At 44.3% G+C, this 13,652-nt stretch overlaps 1 protein-coding gene across 2 annotated transcripts; it reads right to left on the bottom strand.

Annotated features, from left to right (window-relative positions):
* Nucleotides 1–1,529: 1,529 nt before the first annotated feature.
* LOC111854988 (exocyst complex component 3-like) lies at nt 1,530–13,013 on the bottom strand. Of its 2 annotated transcripts, none has more exons than XM_023833536.2 (13): nt 12,910–13,013; nt 11,846–11,999; nt 10,063–10,282; nt 7,467–8,148; nt 7,100–7,217; nt 5,780–5,905; nt 5,584–5,684; nt 5,257–5,367; nt 4,918–5,059; nt 4,588–4,710; nt 4,320–4,481; nt 3,641–3,762; nt 1,530–3,065 (listed from the first exon to the last, which is right to left on the bottom strand). In XM_023833536.2, exons 2-13 carry the CDS (start codon nt 11,984–11,986, stop codon nt 2,897–2,899), a joined length of 2,217 nt encoding a protein of 738 aa, XP_023689304.2. In that variant the 5' UTR covers nt 11,987–11,999; nt 12,910–13,013; the 3' UTR covers nt 1,530–2,896. The 2 variants fall into 2 exon arrangements, with proteins under 2 accessions (XP_023689304.2, XP_023689305.2); XM_023833537.2 differs by lacking the exon at nt 12,910–13,013 and adding an exon at nt 12,802–12,822.
* Between the last annotated feature and the right edge of the window lie 639 nt (nt 13,014–13,652).

Here is a 13,652-nt window from a genome sequence, read left to right as displayed (position 1 = left end):
GGGGATCACGTCAAATGATAAAATTCCAGACAGTCACCTCTGCGTCCTCCATGAAGAGTCACACACTTCTAGCAATCACCCCGGTAAAATTAAAATCATACAGAAGAGTTCAGGTTTCCTAAAATAAAGAAACCCTACCCTCACTTTCCTTACCCAAAGGAGGGGGGGGGGGGCAACCCAAGTCCAGAATTGAAACGCAGCAGCAAGAGAATGAGATTCCACCTTGGCAAACTCTTATAACTTCTTGGTGGGTCATGTGACCTGGCTCGTGTGGTTGCATATGTTGTCTAGTTACCAGTGTCATGTGACTACCCCTGCTGGCCCTTTCAGATCCCCAAAAGTGTTTATAAGGCAAACCCGGGAAATGCGGTGACCCTGATGCCATCGAGACAACACTTACACAGCTCCCCAGGTGACTGCTGTGTGCAGGAGCCGCCCTGCCCTGATCAGCATCCCGGAGTGTACATCACACACGGTACAGGACACCACAGGCTACCACAGGCCACAAGCACAGATGCCTCTCTGTGCAGTTTGACACAGCTGCTAACTAGCATCACTTGCAAACAAATAACTAGTCAATCCAAGCTAATCTTCAGCTGTGAAATACATAGCAAATATCAATTCTAGACTTCTATTGGGTATTGTTTAAAAACATCTGGTGTGATTTCTCATTGAAAATAACAGGAGCTAAAATGTCCATTGAGTGTGTTGTAGACCTTTGGTATGTGTTGTATATGTATTTGGATGTGAGAAATACTACATTGCTTACCTACTAGTGTAAACCTCTACAATAAGGCACCACATGGCCCGATTTGCCAAACTGAAGGGTCCGTCCCAGCATATACCCACAACGTGTCCTCTCACAGGCCTTACCCTTAACCAGCAATACTGACATATACCCTGTCCTGCTTCTCCAACATGCTAAGGAACATTCCTGGGACTACTGGGACGTTTGGGGAGCGCTTCAGTTCGCTGTGCTATAAATTTCACTGGTTACAGGTGACATTTATATTCTGTCTTGTCCAGTGATCATTCCATCACTTGAACCACTTTGTACAATTGCGTTTTACAGAAGCAATAATATCACCAGATCATGAAAAACACATGATGATCACCATGTCTACTGATTCCTAGGAGTATCTGCTGTTTGCAAGTCATTCAAATTCCCCAGATTTCAATCAGATCAAGAATTTATGGGATTCAAAGTGAAGGCAGGCACATAAAGCACATAGTATCACGTTGGTTAAGTAATTTTAAAACGACGTTTTATACTTTATCCCTGCTCATCCAATTCAGCTATTCAAAATTTTCTGATTCTCACATTCTTGTCCCCCCCCCTTCCGCTTTAGCAATGCATTAAATCTAGATAGTTATTTTCAATTTCTTTTTCAGCTCGCTTGTCAGTGCTACAAGTCTCTATTAAAAATCTTTACTAATACCATTCTCCCATTGGTCTTTCTTTATTATATTTATATTATAATAATAATTACTAATACTACTACAAATAATAATAATAACAATACAGGAGCTTCCTATTATTTTCTCCTTTTATATACTCATACAAATATTTATCAGCTCAACGACACTGACAGTATTCACATCATTACTGGTGGTGTTTACACTTCTTTAATAACATTAAATCTTATTGTATGCCTGATCTTAGAACAGCTGCCATTATTGTCTGTCCCGTTGGTGGGAAAATGTTTGACTGCAATGCTTTATCTAACCCTATCATGAAAATGACACAAAATGTATACAAACAAATGTGTATATATCTGTAATTTCCAGTAGGTGACAGCATACATCAAGTGAATAGACAAACTGAGTTTTTTACCATTGATTTTTTCATTTATGATATCGGAACATGTAGATTAAATTTTTATGAAGGTTGAAGAGTTACCCATCCCTCTCTTTTACAAATCAATACATATCGCAACGCATATCACATGCATTGCAATGCATATTACAAGAGAGGTGTATTGGGTACCTCATTCTGGGGCACCAGACATATCTTTTTGTCAAATTGCCCCTTACAGCATTGCATTTCTTCTCACTGTAGTGCACAGGGTGCAGAAAATAGACGCTGTATGTGAAACCAGATGCACCCTGATTTTTTTAATGAAGTTAATGTAATTCTCTCGAAAGGGAAACATTTCCTAGTATCAAAATTGGCTTGTTGTCCAAAGCTGCATCATAGTAGCGCAATTACTGCATAAGGTGCACAAAAGTCTGCGCAGACTTTACAGCATATTATAGCTAATAGAAACCCAGAGCAACTATGACAACAATGAAAATGGGACCCGGCCTCTCGTTGGCCATGAAATCCAGGGGTTTAACAAGTCCACTGGCATGACCTTTGCACAGGGCAAGGGCTTCAATGTTTATGTCAGCTGACCTTTGGGACAAATGTAAATCTACCTCAATTCTTAACCAAGAAAAGGAACAATTATCACATTGTCAACTAGATCAGCAAATCAGTAACGGATTCATTTCATCTTCACGGTTAAACTTACAAGGCACTGGACGAATAGATGAGTTTTCTGGCTGGGTAATGTCTCTACGTGCAAAGACAGAAGCAGTGCCTAAAAGGAATTTTAATAATTTTTTTGTGAAATGTTACAAAAGTGTAAGAGATAAATCGATCAAATGACAGACAGGGCCAAAGAGATGTTCATGTATAAAAGGAGGCGAATGGACAAAGGCAGTTTCATCTACGAATAACAAAGCTTAAAAAAAATTCAATTAAAAAAATATTAGAATTTCAACTCTATTCTAACTCAGCCCCATAAGTGGCAATCAGCCCAAAAACTTGATTTCACGCCTGAAAGTGCATAAGAAAGTACAGCTGAGTGATGGAGCTCACGACTCTGTATTGAGGGTTGGGTGGTGATCGACCCTATTTCAACAGTTTTGGCACAGTGGACGTCACGGCGATGTCCCTGAACACCGGCGGGATGCTGGCTGCGGCCGACGGCTTGTTCTGGCTCAGCGTCTCTATGATCATCTGCTTCATGTCGCGACTGGCGTCCCCCCTGACGGCCAGCAGGGTCATGATGTGCTCCTCCCTTCGGTGGGGGTGGGGTGGGGTGGGGAGAGAAGCTTGGTCACATTTTGTTCGCTTCGCGACAGATGCGGTTAACCATGCGACACGCAAAGCGCAGGTCGACGCCGACGGCAGCCCAGGACAAACCGCCGATGGTGTATTATTAAGACTCAAAGCTTATCCACGCTGAAAAAGGTTGACTGATTCACTTACCCACCTGATACTTAGCTTACCTTTACACTGAGGTATTTACCGCCAATCCGTTGCATTAATGGGAAGAGGTGCATGTCATTTATCAAAAAATGTAACCACTTCATATCAATTAAAAGTAATTTACATAGTATTCTTCCCATCATAATCACCCCGAAGCAGAAGGGTTGGGAGTGAGACGACAATACACTGGAGGTCAAAAAAACCACCCTGAGAATGTTTATGGAAATGCGAGATGGTTTAGAAATGTCAGGGAGTCCAAAATCAAGACTATTCTACCTCAATGATCTATCAAACTTCGTACACGTTAAGAGACACTCTGTAGGATACTTTGGGGACAGTGAGGTACATTCCAAAGATTAATCACAACAAAAGCAAACATCTCACCTGATATCGGGGTACTTTGAGACCAAAGTGGACACCTCTAGGTAGAGCAGCGATGGGTCGGTCAGGTTGAACACCTCAGCTATGGCAGCGATGGCGTCACACAAATGGTCACTGTCGTGACTCTGAAGGACACAGCAGGGTGTGGTTAGCATGCGCTAAAGGCAAGAACGATCAGCTTAAAATGGGCAATTGCAGAATGCGACATGGATTCATACAGGCACTAATACATTATACTGACCATGGTTCTTCAATATGGTTTCAAATAGTATTCACTAGCACTATTAAAAAAAAAAAAACCACACACATTCTTACCATGTCTACACCCACTCCTCCTTTAGCGACCTCCTCGGTTAGCGACCGTTCACAAATATGACGGTAATAAATTAATTTTCTGACCAATGTGCACATTCATGACCAAATTTCCTGTGCCCGACAACACACGTCAGCGTGAGAATAAGGCATGGCTGTCCGAGAACTTTATCGGAATGAGACGCCAGCGACCAGTGGTCTCCGCAGCGCGAAGCAGTCGCGGTCACGCCTAGGCTACCGTGATTTTCACTTACCGACCATTTTGCTAAATTAAAATGGAACGCGGTCGCTAAATGAGGAGTGGATGTATTCATAAAATGAACTGTAAGAGCTGAGTGGTAAATGGTGGCTAGGGAGGGACAACACGTACAGAAGATAGCTTCTGGAAGAGAGCCCGGAATTGCGTAGCTTCCTTAATCATCCGTTCGGCTCCCTTCTTCCGCTCTTCGGCGTTCCTGAAGGATATACGCTTCTGCATTATAGCCTGGAGGTACTCCACCACCACGCGGCGTTGGGCGTTACGTGTCATCTCCTGAAACGCAGATGCAGAAACAAAAAGCTCTCAGCCGTGCTATAACGCATTTCTGTATTGTCACCGGCCCCTCTGAAATTTTTCCCCCTCCTCTTTTTAAGCTCACCTCACTGTATGGCTTCTTGATTTTGGCGAAGTCGTTGAAATAGTCCTCTACAGTCAGACAAATGGCATCTGTCGTATTGGAACCCGCCAACCAGTTCTTCGTCAGCAGATCGCTGAGGAGTTTCTACAAAAAGAAAATGTGGAAGATGAAGTACGATGGTAAAGGAATGAAGTGTGGAAAACTGCCCCCCCATGCTCCCTAAACAGCACAATGTTGCATGTCTTCCTGCTAAAGCAGCCTGCCGCCAATCCCGCTTCAGTTTAGGCATCTGGTTTGGAGACACGGACTGGCCTCCTGCCCTCTGCTGGCCACTTCGCTGTACCGCCTCACCTCCAAGTCCAGGAAGACTTCATCCAGCAGGAATTGACAGCCCTCTCTGGCCACCTCGTTGAGTGAATTCTCAATCGCAGCGTCATTCTGCGTGGCCTCTTTCGTTCTGGAGTATTTCATTCTGAGACTGTTTATAGAGTCTCTGGAAATTAAATATAAAAAAATTATATGTGCGTGTGCGTGTTGTACACAGTATCTATCACAGCTGGGTGGGCATGTCTTTTATCAGCAATTTTTTTGATTCCTTCAATTTACATCTTTATGTCTGATTACAACTGTTACGCCTTGTTTCCTTGAAGCCAACTATGATCTCAGATCCATCAGTAATGACAGGCTTACTTAAATGTCTGGCAGTTGTTGATGATGGCAATCATGTACTGAACGTAGCACTGGGGAACCTGTCGATCTTTCAGGTGCTCTTCCTTGTAGGTGACGGCCTCGTCTCGGTACCTGAATGAGAACGTGTGGCTGTGAGGATCTCTGTAGAGAGGCTGGCGTCGGGCGGGCATGACGCCAAGACGAAAGAATGGCATTGAACCCGAATGGCGAAGCACAGAGTAAATTTAGTCTGTCTGAAGACTGAAGGTGTCGAGACCAGAGCAGGGTGGAAAAAGCCGATGACACTGGGACCAAGATGCAACATCCTCCCCACGCCGTTTATCTTACCTGCGCAGGAACGAGTTCATCTGCTTCAGACAAAGTCGTAGCACCTCCTCCTTAAAAGCCTCGTCAATCTGTGCTGCCACCTGCAGGTTCTGCTCAAACATCTACGCATGGAGTCAACTAATTAGCTTCGCAAAACGTTCCTCCTGCAACTTCACCTCCTTTGGTTATGGCGAGCCTGGGGGGAGGTGGGTAGTACCTGGAAAACGATGGCGGGAAGTGTGGTCTGATAGTATCCGTCTTGGTCTGCCTCTGGTTCAGTGCTCTTCTGCCAGTCCTTCTTGTCCGTGTCCAGGGCTTTGCGAAGCCAGCCGGTGATGTTGGACTGAGGCGCACAAACATAAGGGACAGAGCATGTTCCCTCAGCTAGTTTTTACAGGCTTGCAAATTGCATATATCACATCACCACCAAGCAACATTAACACTGGTGTGTTAAGCTTAGGTCATGCTTCACTTTTCCACATGCTGTTACAGTTGTTCTGGCTGCACAAGTCTCCACGTGCAAACAGCCGTGATAATCCACCAGACCAGCAGAGGGCAGATGTTTGGCAACAAACACAAATACAAGCAGTCTATTGAAATGGGTAAACTTTTATGAACAATTTTAAAGTTGTTACTTAGGCTTGGATAATATGGTATATCGTGATATTTTGAAATATATGACAGCGGATCATTATTTCTATGCAACTTTGTCACTTTAAATCGATATTTTCTACACATTGTCAAGTTTTTAACAGAACTGTGATTAAAAAAATACCTCTGGATATATATATATATATATATATATATATATATATATATATATATATATATTTTTTTAAGTAAAGGAGTTGCACTTTTCTTTAAATCTTGTGTTTTTGGCCCAGCTAATTGACTAGTTGATCATGAAATCAAATTATTATTGTTTGCAGCCCTAGCAAAATATATCTTCTTACATACATTATTCATGACTGTACAATCATTGCTCTTAAACTGTCCAGGAACCTTAGCAGTTAATGTTCAGTAACTATCAGTAAGTATCTGTTCAGATGGACTTCTTGTTCCTTGAAAAACATCTGAGAATACAGATATAAAAAAATACAGCATAGCGGCTTAAGATTAAGAGTACAGGAAGGAAGCGTGTCCTGGGTAAGACACCGTGTGCCGTGCCAGAAAATGGCTGGCCAGTAATGGTATAGGTGTTTAAATTTATTTTTGAAGAAATGCACCTTTGAAGTACCGGAATGTATTATATGCAAGCTGAAAATGTGCTTAGGTAAGAGGCTGCCCCCTAGAGGATTATATGGGCATTTACTGCTGGACGGGAGCCTGGCCGTGTGCTTATCGCCGGCTGAGGTGTGGCTGCTTTAATGCAGGAGCTTACGCTAAGCCCGTCTGCTCCTACATGCCAGTCTGCGGGACCCTCAGGCAGCAGATGGGGAGTAAGAATCGGAGCTTGGGTGCGAGACATCAAGCAACAGCTCAGGGGTTTCTGGGAGGCTGGGGATCGGGGTGGTCGGCGGATGGCGGCGCGACTCACCGTGAAGGTCTGGATGTACTTGCTTAGCAACCTGCTGACCACATCCTGAGGCAGGAGGGGCTCCAGCGTTTCGACGTCGCACTCGGAACGGAGCTCGGGGTGACCCATCATCTCGGCGCTAAAAGACGGGAGTCACGCCAGACGGATACGGAGGTCACATTCTGGGATTCTTCCAATCTTAGTCCCACTGGAACTCAGACTTTACTCTTGAAAAACCATGTTTTATTCTAGCTACATGATCTGCTGAATCTTGAACCATATGGTTGCAGGCACACATCACATCAATCACCCCTCCTTCTTTCCTTCCCTCCCCCTCTCTGTCCGTCCATCCATCCATCCATCCCTCCGTCAGTCAGACGCCGAGTACCTTTTGTAGGTGTTAAGCACCCAGGTGAGGAGAGAGACGATCTCGTTGGACTCCAGTTCCTCAGCGGCCAGCTCCTGCACGCAGGCTGACACACCGCGGTGGTAGAGGTTGAAGAAGACGCTGAAGATGTTGTAGTTTGATGGGAAGCACTGTACCATCAGGGTTTTCACCACCAGCAGGTCATCCAGCACGTTCCTCCTGGTGATCTCCAGAAGCTTCACCAGCCACATCTTGTCAGATTCGCGCGTTTCTGGCTGGGAGCCCTCGATGCGTGCATTCACCGTGGCCTCCAGCACCTGGAAGAGGCGCGCCCTCCAGCGCTTGGGCCGGCCCGGCGGGATGAAGCCCGTCTGCTTCTGGCGGTCCAGCATGCGTCGGTCGATCTTCTCCTCCCGCTCGATGATGCGCACCACCGACACCAGCATGGTGGGGTCGCGCCGCACAGTGACCAGTCCGCGTTCCGCCAGCATCCATAGCTGCTTGGCCAGCTCCTCAGAGAGGCCCTGCACCTCGCCAAAGTAGTTGCGGATCAGGTTCATGTCGTGCGCATTCTTGCTGTCCAGCCGGAACTGCTCGTACATGAGGTCATCACGAGAACATTCCAGGTCCATGAGCCTGCGGTGGGCCTGAAGCAGCTCAGCCTGCTCGATCATCTCACAGGTCTCCTTAACAATCTCCGGCACTGAGGGACAAGAGTGCGGACGCGGTCAGAGAGATGAAATATAGCAGGACACTTCCGAGAGGAACCTCTAGGGATGAGTTTCTCAACCCAGTCCTCAGGGCCCCCAGCCAGGCCACATTTTTGCTCCTTCTCAGCTCCCAGCCCACGTGAAGCAGGCATTCTGGATTGTTCAGCTGTGCATCAAGCTGGGAAGGAGCAAGAATGTGAAATGTCTTTCGAGTCCTCGCGGAATGAGTTGAGAAACACTAGTCTAGGGCAAGGTTTCTCAACCCAGTCCTCGGGGACCACGAGACGGTCCACGTTTTTGTTCTCTCCCAATTGGCAGGGAATTGGGAGAGAGCAAAAACATGGACCGTCTGGTGGTCCCCGAGGACCGGGTTGAGAAACCCTGGTCTAGGGCAAACTGTAGTTTACCTGATTATTTTACTTGAAGTCAACAACAACAACATCATTAACCAATCAAAATCATCCTGTCAGTCAGCCTGAAACGGTCTTTAACTTCATGCCAAAATTGAGTATTACATATTTAAAAAGAGAAATAATCAAACAGTACATACACATCAGTACAAATGTGAACCTGAAGAGGATAATCCACTCTTTCAATAAAAAGAGGATCCTTTAATGTTTAATTAATAAGTGTCTTGTTGGCTTTTCAGATGATATCTGCCAACAAAGGTAAATGGACGTCAGTCTCATTAAAAAAAAAAAAAAAAAAAAAAAAAAAGGAATTTAATGCTGTTGCTTAGTAACACGTATATTTGCACACGCATGTACACATTTCTTTCAACCCAATACAGGCAGTAAATGTAAACCACTCATTTCCATCCTCATGTATGAACAGCCATCCAACATGTCACTGATAGCCCAGTAAACAGCTCCTCAACCAAAGTGAAGAATTACATACATCAGTTTCTGGACATGTAAACATTCTGGTGAGAGTCTAGATCACGGATGGGGAAGCTGATCCATGGAGGGCTGGTGAGGGTGCGGGTTTTTGGGATGGCCTCTCAATTAGCCAATCACAGTGGCTCCCTAGGACAGGAGTTGAGAACCACAGCTTTATTTTTTTGAGAAGTCATCCCAAAAGACCACACCAGCTCACCAGGGAACAGGTTCCCCACCCCTGGTCTTGCACCTTGCACAGTGCAGACCTCATTGAAAGCATTAGTGGAATCCAAAACTCTGCCTGGTTTTAACCCAAATGCTGGACTATATATATGAGGCCCCAGATGGATCAGCTCTGGCTGACTCGCTTAATTTAACCTGCTTCTGGACCACAAAGCACCGAAACGAGCCTTCTTTAGCTGGGTGGTATCCATCATGTTGTGGAAGCATTTCTAACGATAACTGAAACATGAAGCAAATTACTATGTGTAAAAAGATAGCTTTACACATAGTTCATATTACAGGATTTGGAAGTGAATCCAAATCGTATTCATTTTATTACCGCAAGTAATAAACGTTTTTGTGAGTTGCAACCTGCACTTGGCATTTCCGCACAAATCCTGATCTAACCTACTAACCTTTACCTCTTTATCTGGCAAAAGCAATTCATGGGAAACTGAGGATTAGGACCTGGGGATACGTAAGGGAGCGACCCAATTTTTTGTTTGTTTTTTACAGTATCAAAACAATACAATAAACTGAATTAAAAAGGTTAATTTGCAATAGAGATGGCAGGTATGGAGGATATGAAGACACATACATTTAACTCTACACAGACTGTCAATCCTGTTACATCCGATTCAGGCTGTTTAAAAGACGGATTTACTCCATGCTTTCTGCTAGCTATCTCCTAGATAAAGCCAAATCTACTATACGATTAACCTCCCACAATCCTCAATTCAGGAAAGCATCCCAATGGCCACAAAATTTCATGGGTGGACGCGGATGGCCAGAAGCCTGCATTCCTACCGGAGAAGATGTTCTTGAGGTTCTCGACGGCCGATGCCAGCTGGCTGTGCTGCACCACCACATCCTTGACGTCCTTCAGGCTGGTGATCGTGTCGATGCTCTGCCTCCAGTCTTTACTGACATCCGCCAGAGAGCCTTGGATGTCCTTAACGTCCCCCAGGGCATTGTGGAGCTGGTAGAGGCCGGTACGCACCCCGTCCAGCTGAGACTGGATGGCTGCCTGGGGTGGGGGTGGGTGGTAGACAGAAAAAACAACAACAATGTGCATCTCAACAAACTAGGTGTGCGGCCTGCATCCACCTCTATTCTCCTTGCAGGATATAGGCCTAAAAGTAAGACCATGGGAGGCACTTTCAGCCAATCAAATGTTGGGTTGAGTCACTGGTGTGTAAAAAGCTAAAATCTCTCGGACACACATTAGCAGCACTTTAGCAAATTTAGCAATCAATTCCCTGTATGGCCTGGAACCCCTGCACAGTGGCACTGGTCTAACAGAAATTTTTTCAGATACTTCCAAGACAACAGGCAATCAATACTTTTCCATATGAGATGCTAATTGCAAGGTGAAGCTTCATTTTAAAGCTTTACGTTAATTCTCAGGATCTGACCGGAGAACAAAATATGTCTTGTTTGTTATCTGATAATCATACTCCACAGCAAAAATTGGCATTGCGTCAACAATTCAGCATACTAAGGAATGAGACAAGCAGCCCCAGATTAATATACTAAATTCCATATCTAATTTCCATTCATTTGTAATTCAGTTCATCCATATTTAGACACGTCATCCTGAATATAGCATTGCAAAGAAAACCCAGCCTGAAATAAGAAGCTGAATGAATGTGACAAAAACAGGTTTTGGGACATATGGTTACTTTTAAAAACGTCCAATGTGGAATTTACCAGCCAGCTTGCTTCACGTCAGAGTTAAACGATTCATTCTTAATAGTAAAGAAAATGCCTTAATGGCTACAAATTATGTAAAAGTTATGAGTATATAACGTTATGAGTTATGAGTAAAAAGACATTGAAAAAATATTCGTATGCAATCGGACAGCTGAAGTAAAAAAAATTAAATAATTCTGTTAACTTCAGATGTTACTTTTTTGCAGGTCCCGATAGCTCTTAAAAAGATCAGCCCTGTTTGTCAGCTATGAATACTTATAGTCTTGAATATAGAACTTTACACTCTGAAGCCATGTCCAAGCTCGATTATTCAGACTTGACATGGAGGTTAATGACTCCCGTGGTCTGTTTTTTATTGCGATTTAAGGGAAAAAGCAATCTGAGAGCTCTGAAAAGTGCTCTAAAGCAGTCAAAACGATGTGGCGCTCTGGCACCCTCAGGCTTAAAAGTATCCCTTGATACACGGGGGCAGTCTTTTGTGTGGGTGCCACTGGACAGCACACAGCTTTGTCAAGTCTCATGACCAATAGCCGTATTCCTGTTTACGGCCCAGACAGACATTCTCGTTTCAGGCAAAGCTATAAAATAGACATCCCAACAGACAGAGTGCGGTTTTGTGTGTTTACCACGGATATCTTTGGTTTGAAAAACAAAAGGGTGGAGGAGGCTACGCCAGAGCCCTTGTCACGCGAACTGAAACTCCATCCCCCCCTGGGGCAGAGCTGAGCCGCAAAGCCTGGGATTTTCACATTAAAAACAGGACAAAAGACAGGGGCTGAGTCACACACTTCAAACTGGTCCTAGGAAGCTGCCCTGCCAAATGGTGACTGCTCTTATGTACTGCGACGGCCATGTGCGCATACGTTGGCTCGGTTACCTTCAGCCTAGCTTCCACAGAAGCCTTCTTGCGGGCTTCTCTCCTGCGATACTGCTCCACTTTGTCTAATTGGTCGGGCCGCTGCAGCATGCTGGCGACTCTCTGCACCGCCATGGCAACAACCTCTCTATCCGTCTCCATGGCAACCACAGACCTTCAGATCCAGACAAAAACAAAACTAGCAATTTATTAAATCACGAAATATACAAAAGTATGCAAATTTAAATTTTGGTTATCAAAACATATACGACTGGATGTAGATTCTGCACAGTAAATACACACAGATAACCACACACACACACACAGACAACCACACACACACACACACACACACACACACACACACTATAAGCTATATATTTATGTTTAATGCATTCTGTCTATGAACTGCTAGGAACACTAAAATTTTCTTTCTACGTTTTATTCTTTAAGTTCAATCATGAAATGATTAAGATTTTTTTTAACTATTGTAAAACATTAAGCAAAAATGTTATATTCGTTGTTTGTTATACAGAGCAGAATTAACTACCCACTGAAAATACTCCCGGATTCGGCATATACAGCTTTGGCTGGTGTCTAACAGGTAGTGACACGTTTGCACTTCCCATTAAGTCAGAGAGTCTCATGCAGTCGTCACTATTCAGCAGATTGCAGTTGCTCGTTGACTGCGACTGTAACGTACTGAAAATGCGGAAATGCTCCGATCCGCCGTAACCTTGTGTGAAATCTTCGACCTGAGCTTAAGCATTAACTTCAAAGACCTGAACAGGTAAAATATCCAGTGATCATCACCATGGCTCTTTTAAACAGCAACTGACCGTGCAACCTCTACACTGTGCAGCCAACAGATCGGTACACATTTTTACAACTATTCACAACAATCGTATTTGTCAATCTTGAAAATCGCCAATAATCGCTAAACTTCGTAGCTAGTAGCAGAGAACAACGCCACCTACCCAAAAGATTAAGCACTAGCTGACCAAACAACTCAAAGGTACCCATGAGTCTTTTTTGCTACGCAGATAAGACATACTAAACAAAACTATTATAGGGGGCATGCCTACCTGAAATCACCCACTATATTTTGATATAACCGGGTCACCTACATATTGAAATGTACTATTCTTCCGGGAGGCGGATTTGGGCACCACCCAAAAAAGTTAAAACACACTTCCGGAACTTCGGGAAGTCGAAGCGTTTTATGCTGGGAATTGTAGTTCAGTCAGAGAGTGTTTGGAATTCCACGTGTTTAAGCAGCTGGTTCATTGTGGACAAGCCAATTTTTCTTTCACCCCTTGGCCTTCATTAATAACCAGAAACGCACTATTTTGTCCGAGCTGTTTTTTTTATCACCTGTAAAAGCATGTGAATTTTTCTATGCACGTATCTGGTATAGTGAGCGACCTGATTTCCCCCGGATTGCACTTTTGTGTTAAAAGAAAAACTTTAGGAGGCTCGCCAACATGTTTTCAGACGCTGAGTGCCAATAAACTTATTCTGATGGCCTGGCTTTGATTCATGCGATACGCCCCGCTTTTGCACGTACTGCATCTGATTAAGAAGGTGCGTCCCTGTTAAGATACTTCCCATCGAGAAATCGGTTTTCAATTACCGAGGTCGTGCGAAGGGACCGTCTAATGAAATTTACGCCACATTTATCACGAAAGCAGGAAACCCCCCCCTTCCCGGAGTAGCTGCCATTCGCTTCCCTTGTTTTACAGGCCAAATGTTCATTGTACATAAGGAACAAGCCTGACCCACAAAGACTAAATATTATATGGTGGCCATGACATGCCATTTACCCTCT

The sequence above is a fragment of the Paramormyrops kingsleyae genome, chromosome 15, assembly GCF_048594095.1.
Source record: "Paramormyrops kingsleyae isolate MSU_618 chromosome 15, PKINGS_0.4, whole genome shotgun sequence".
Classification (NCBI taxonomy): Eukaryota; Metazoa; Chordata; class Actinopteri; order Osteoglossiformes; family Mormyridae; genus Paramormyrops; species Paramormyrops kingsleyae.
Note: the sequence above shows the minus strand (reverse complement) of the source record. Positions and strands in the feature narration are given on the sequence as shown.

Bases quoted from the DNA above. Each gene is read 5' to 3' on its own strand.
- LOC111854988 (XM_023833536.2), bottom strand. From the start codon at position 11,986: ATGGAGACGGATAGAGAGGTTGTTGCCATGGCGGTGCAGAGAGTCGCC. The intron at 8,149-10,062 runs GTAGGAATGCAG...CTTGTCCCTCAG, and splicing joins CCTCAAGAACATCTTCTCCG to TGCCGGAGATTGTTAAGGAG. The intron at 3,763-4,319 runs GTACGTGTTGTC...TGTGTCCTTCAG, and splicing joins TCTTCCAGAAGCTATCTTCT to AGTCACGACAGTGACCATTT.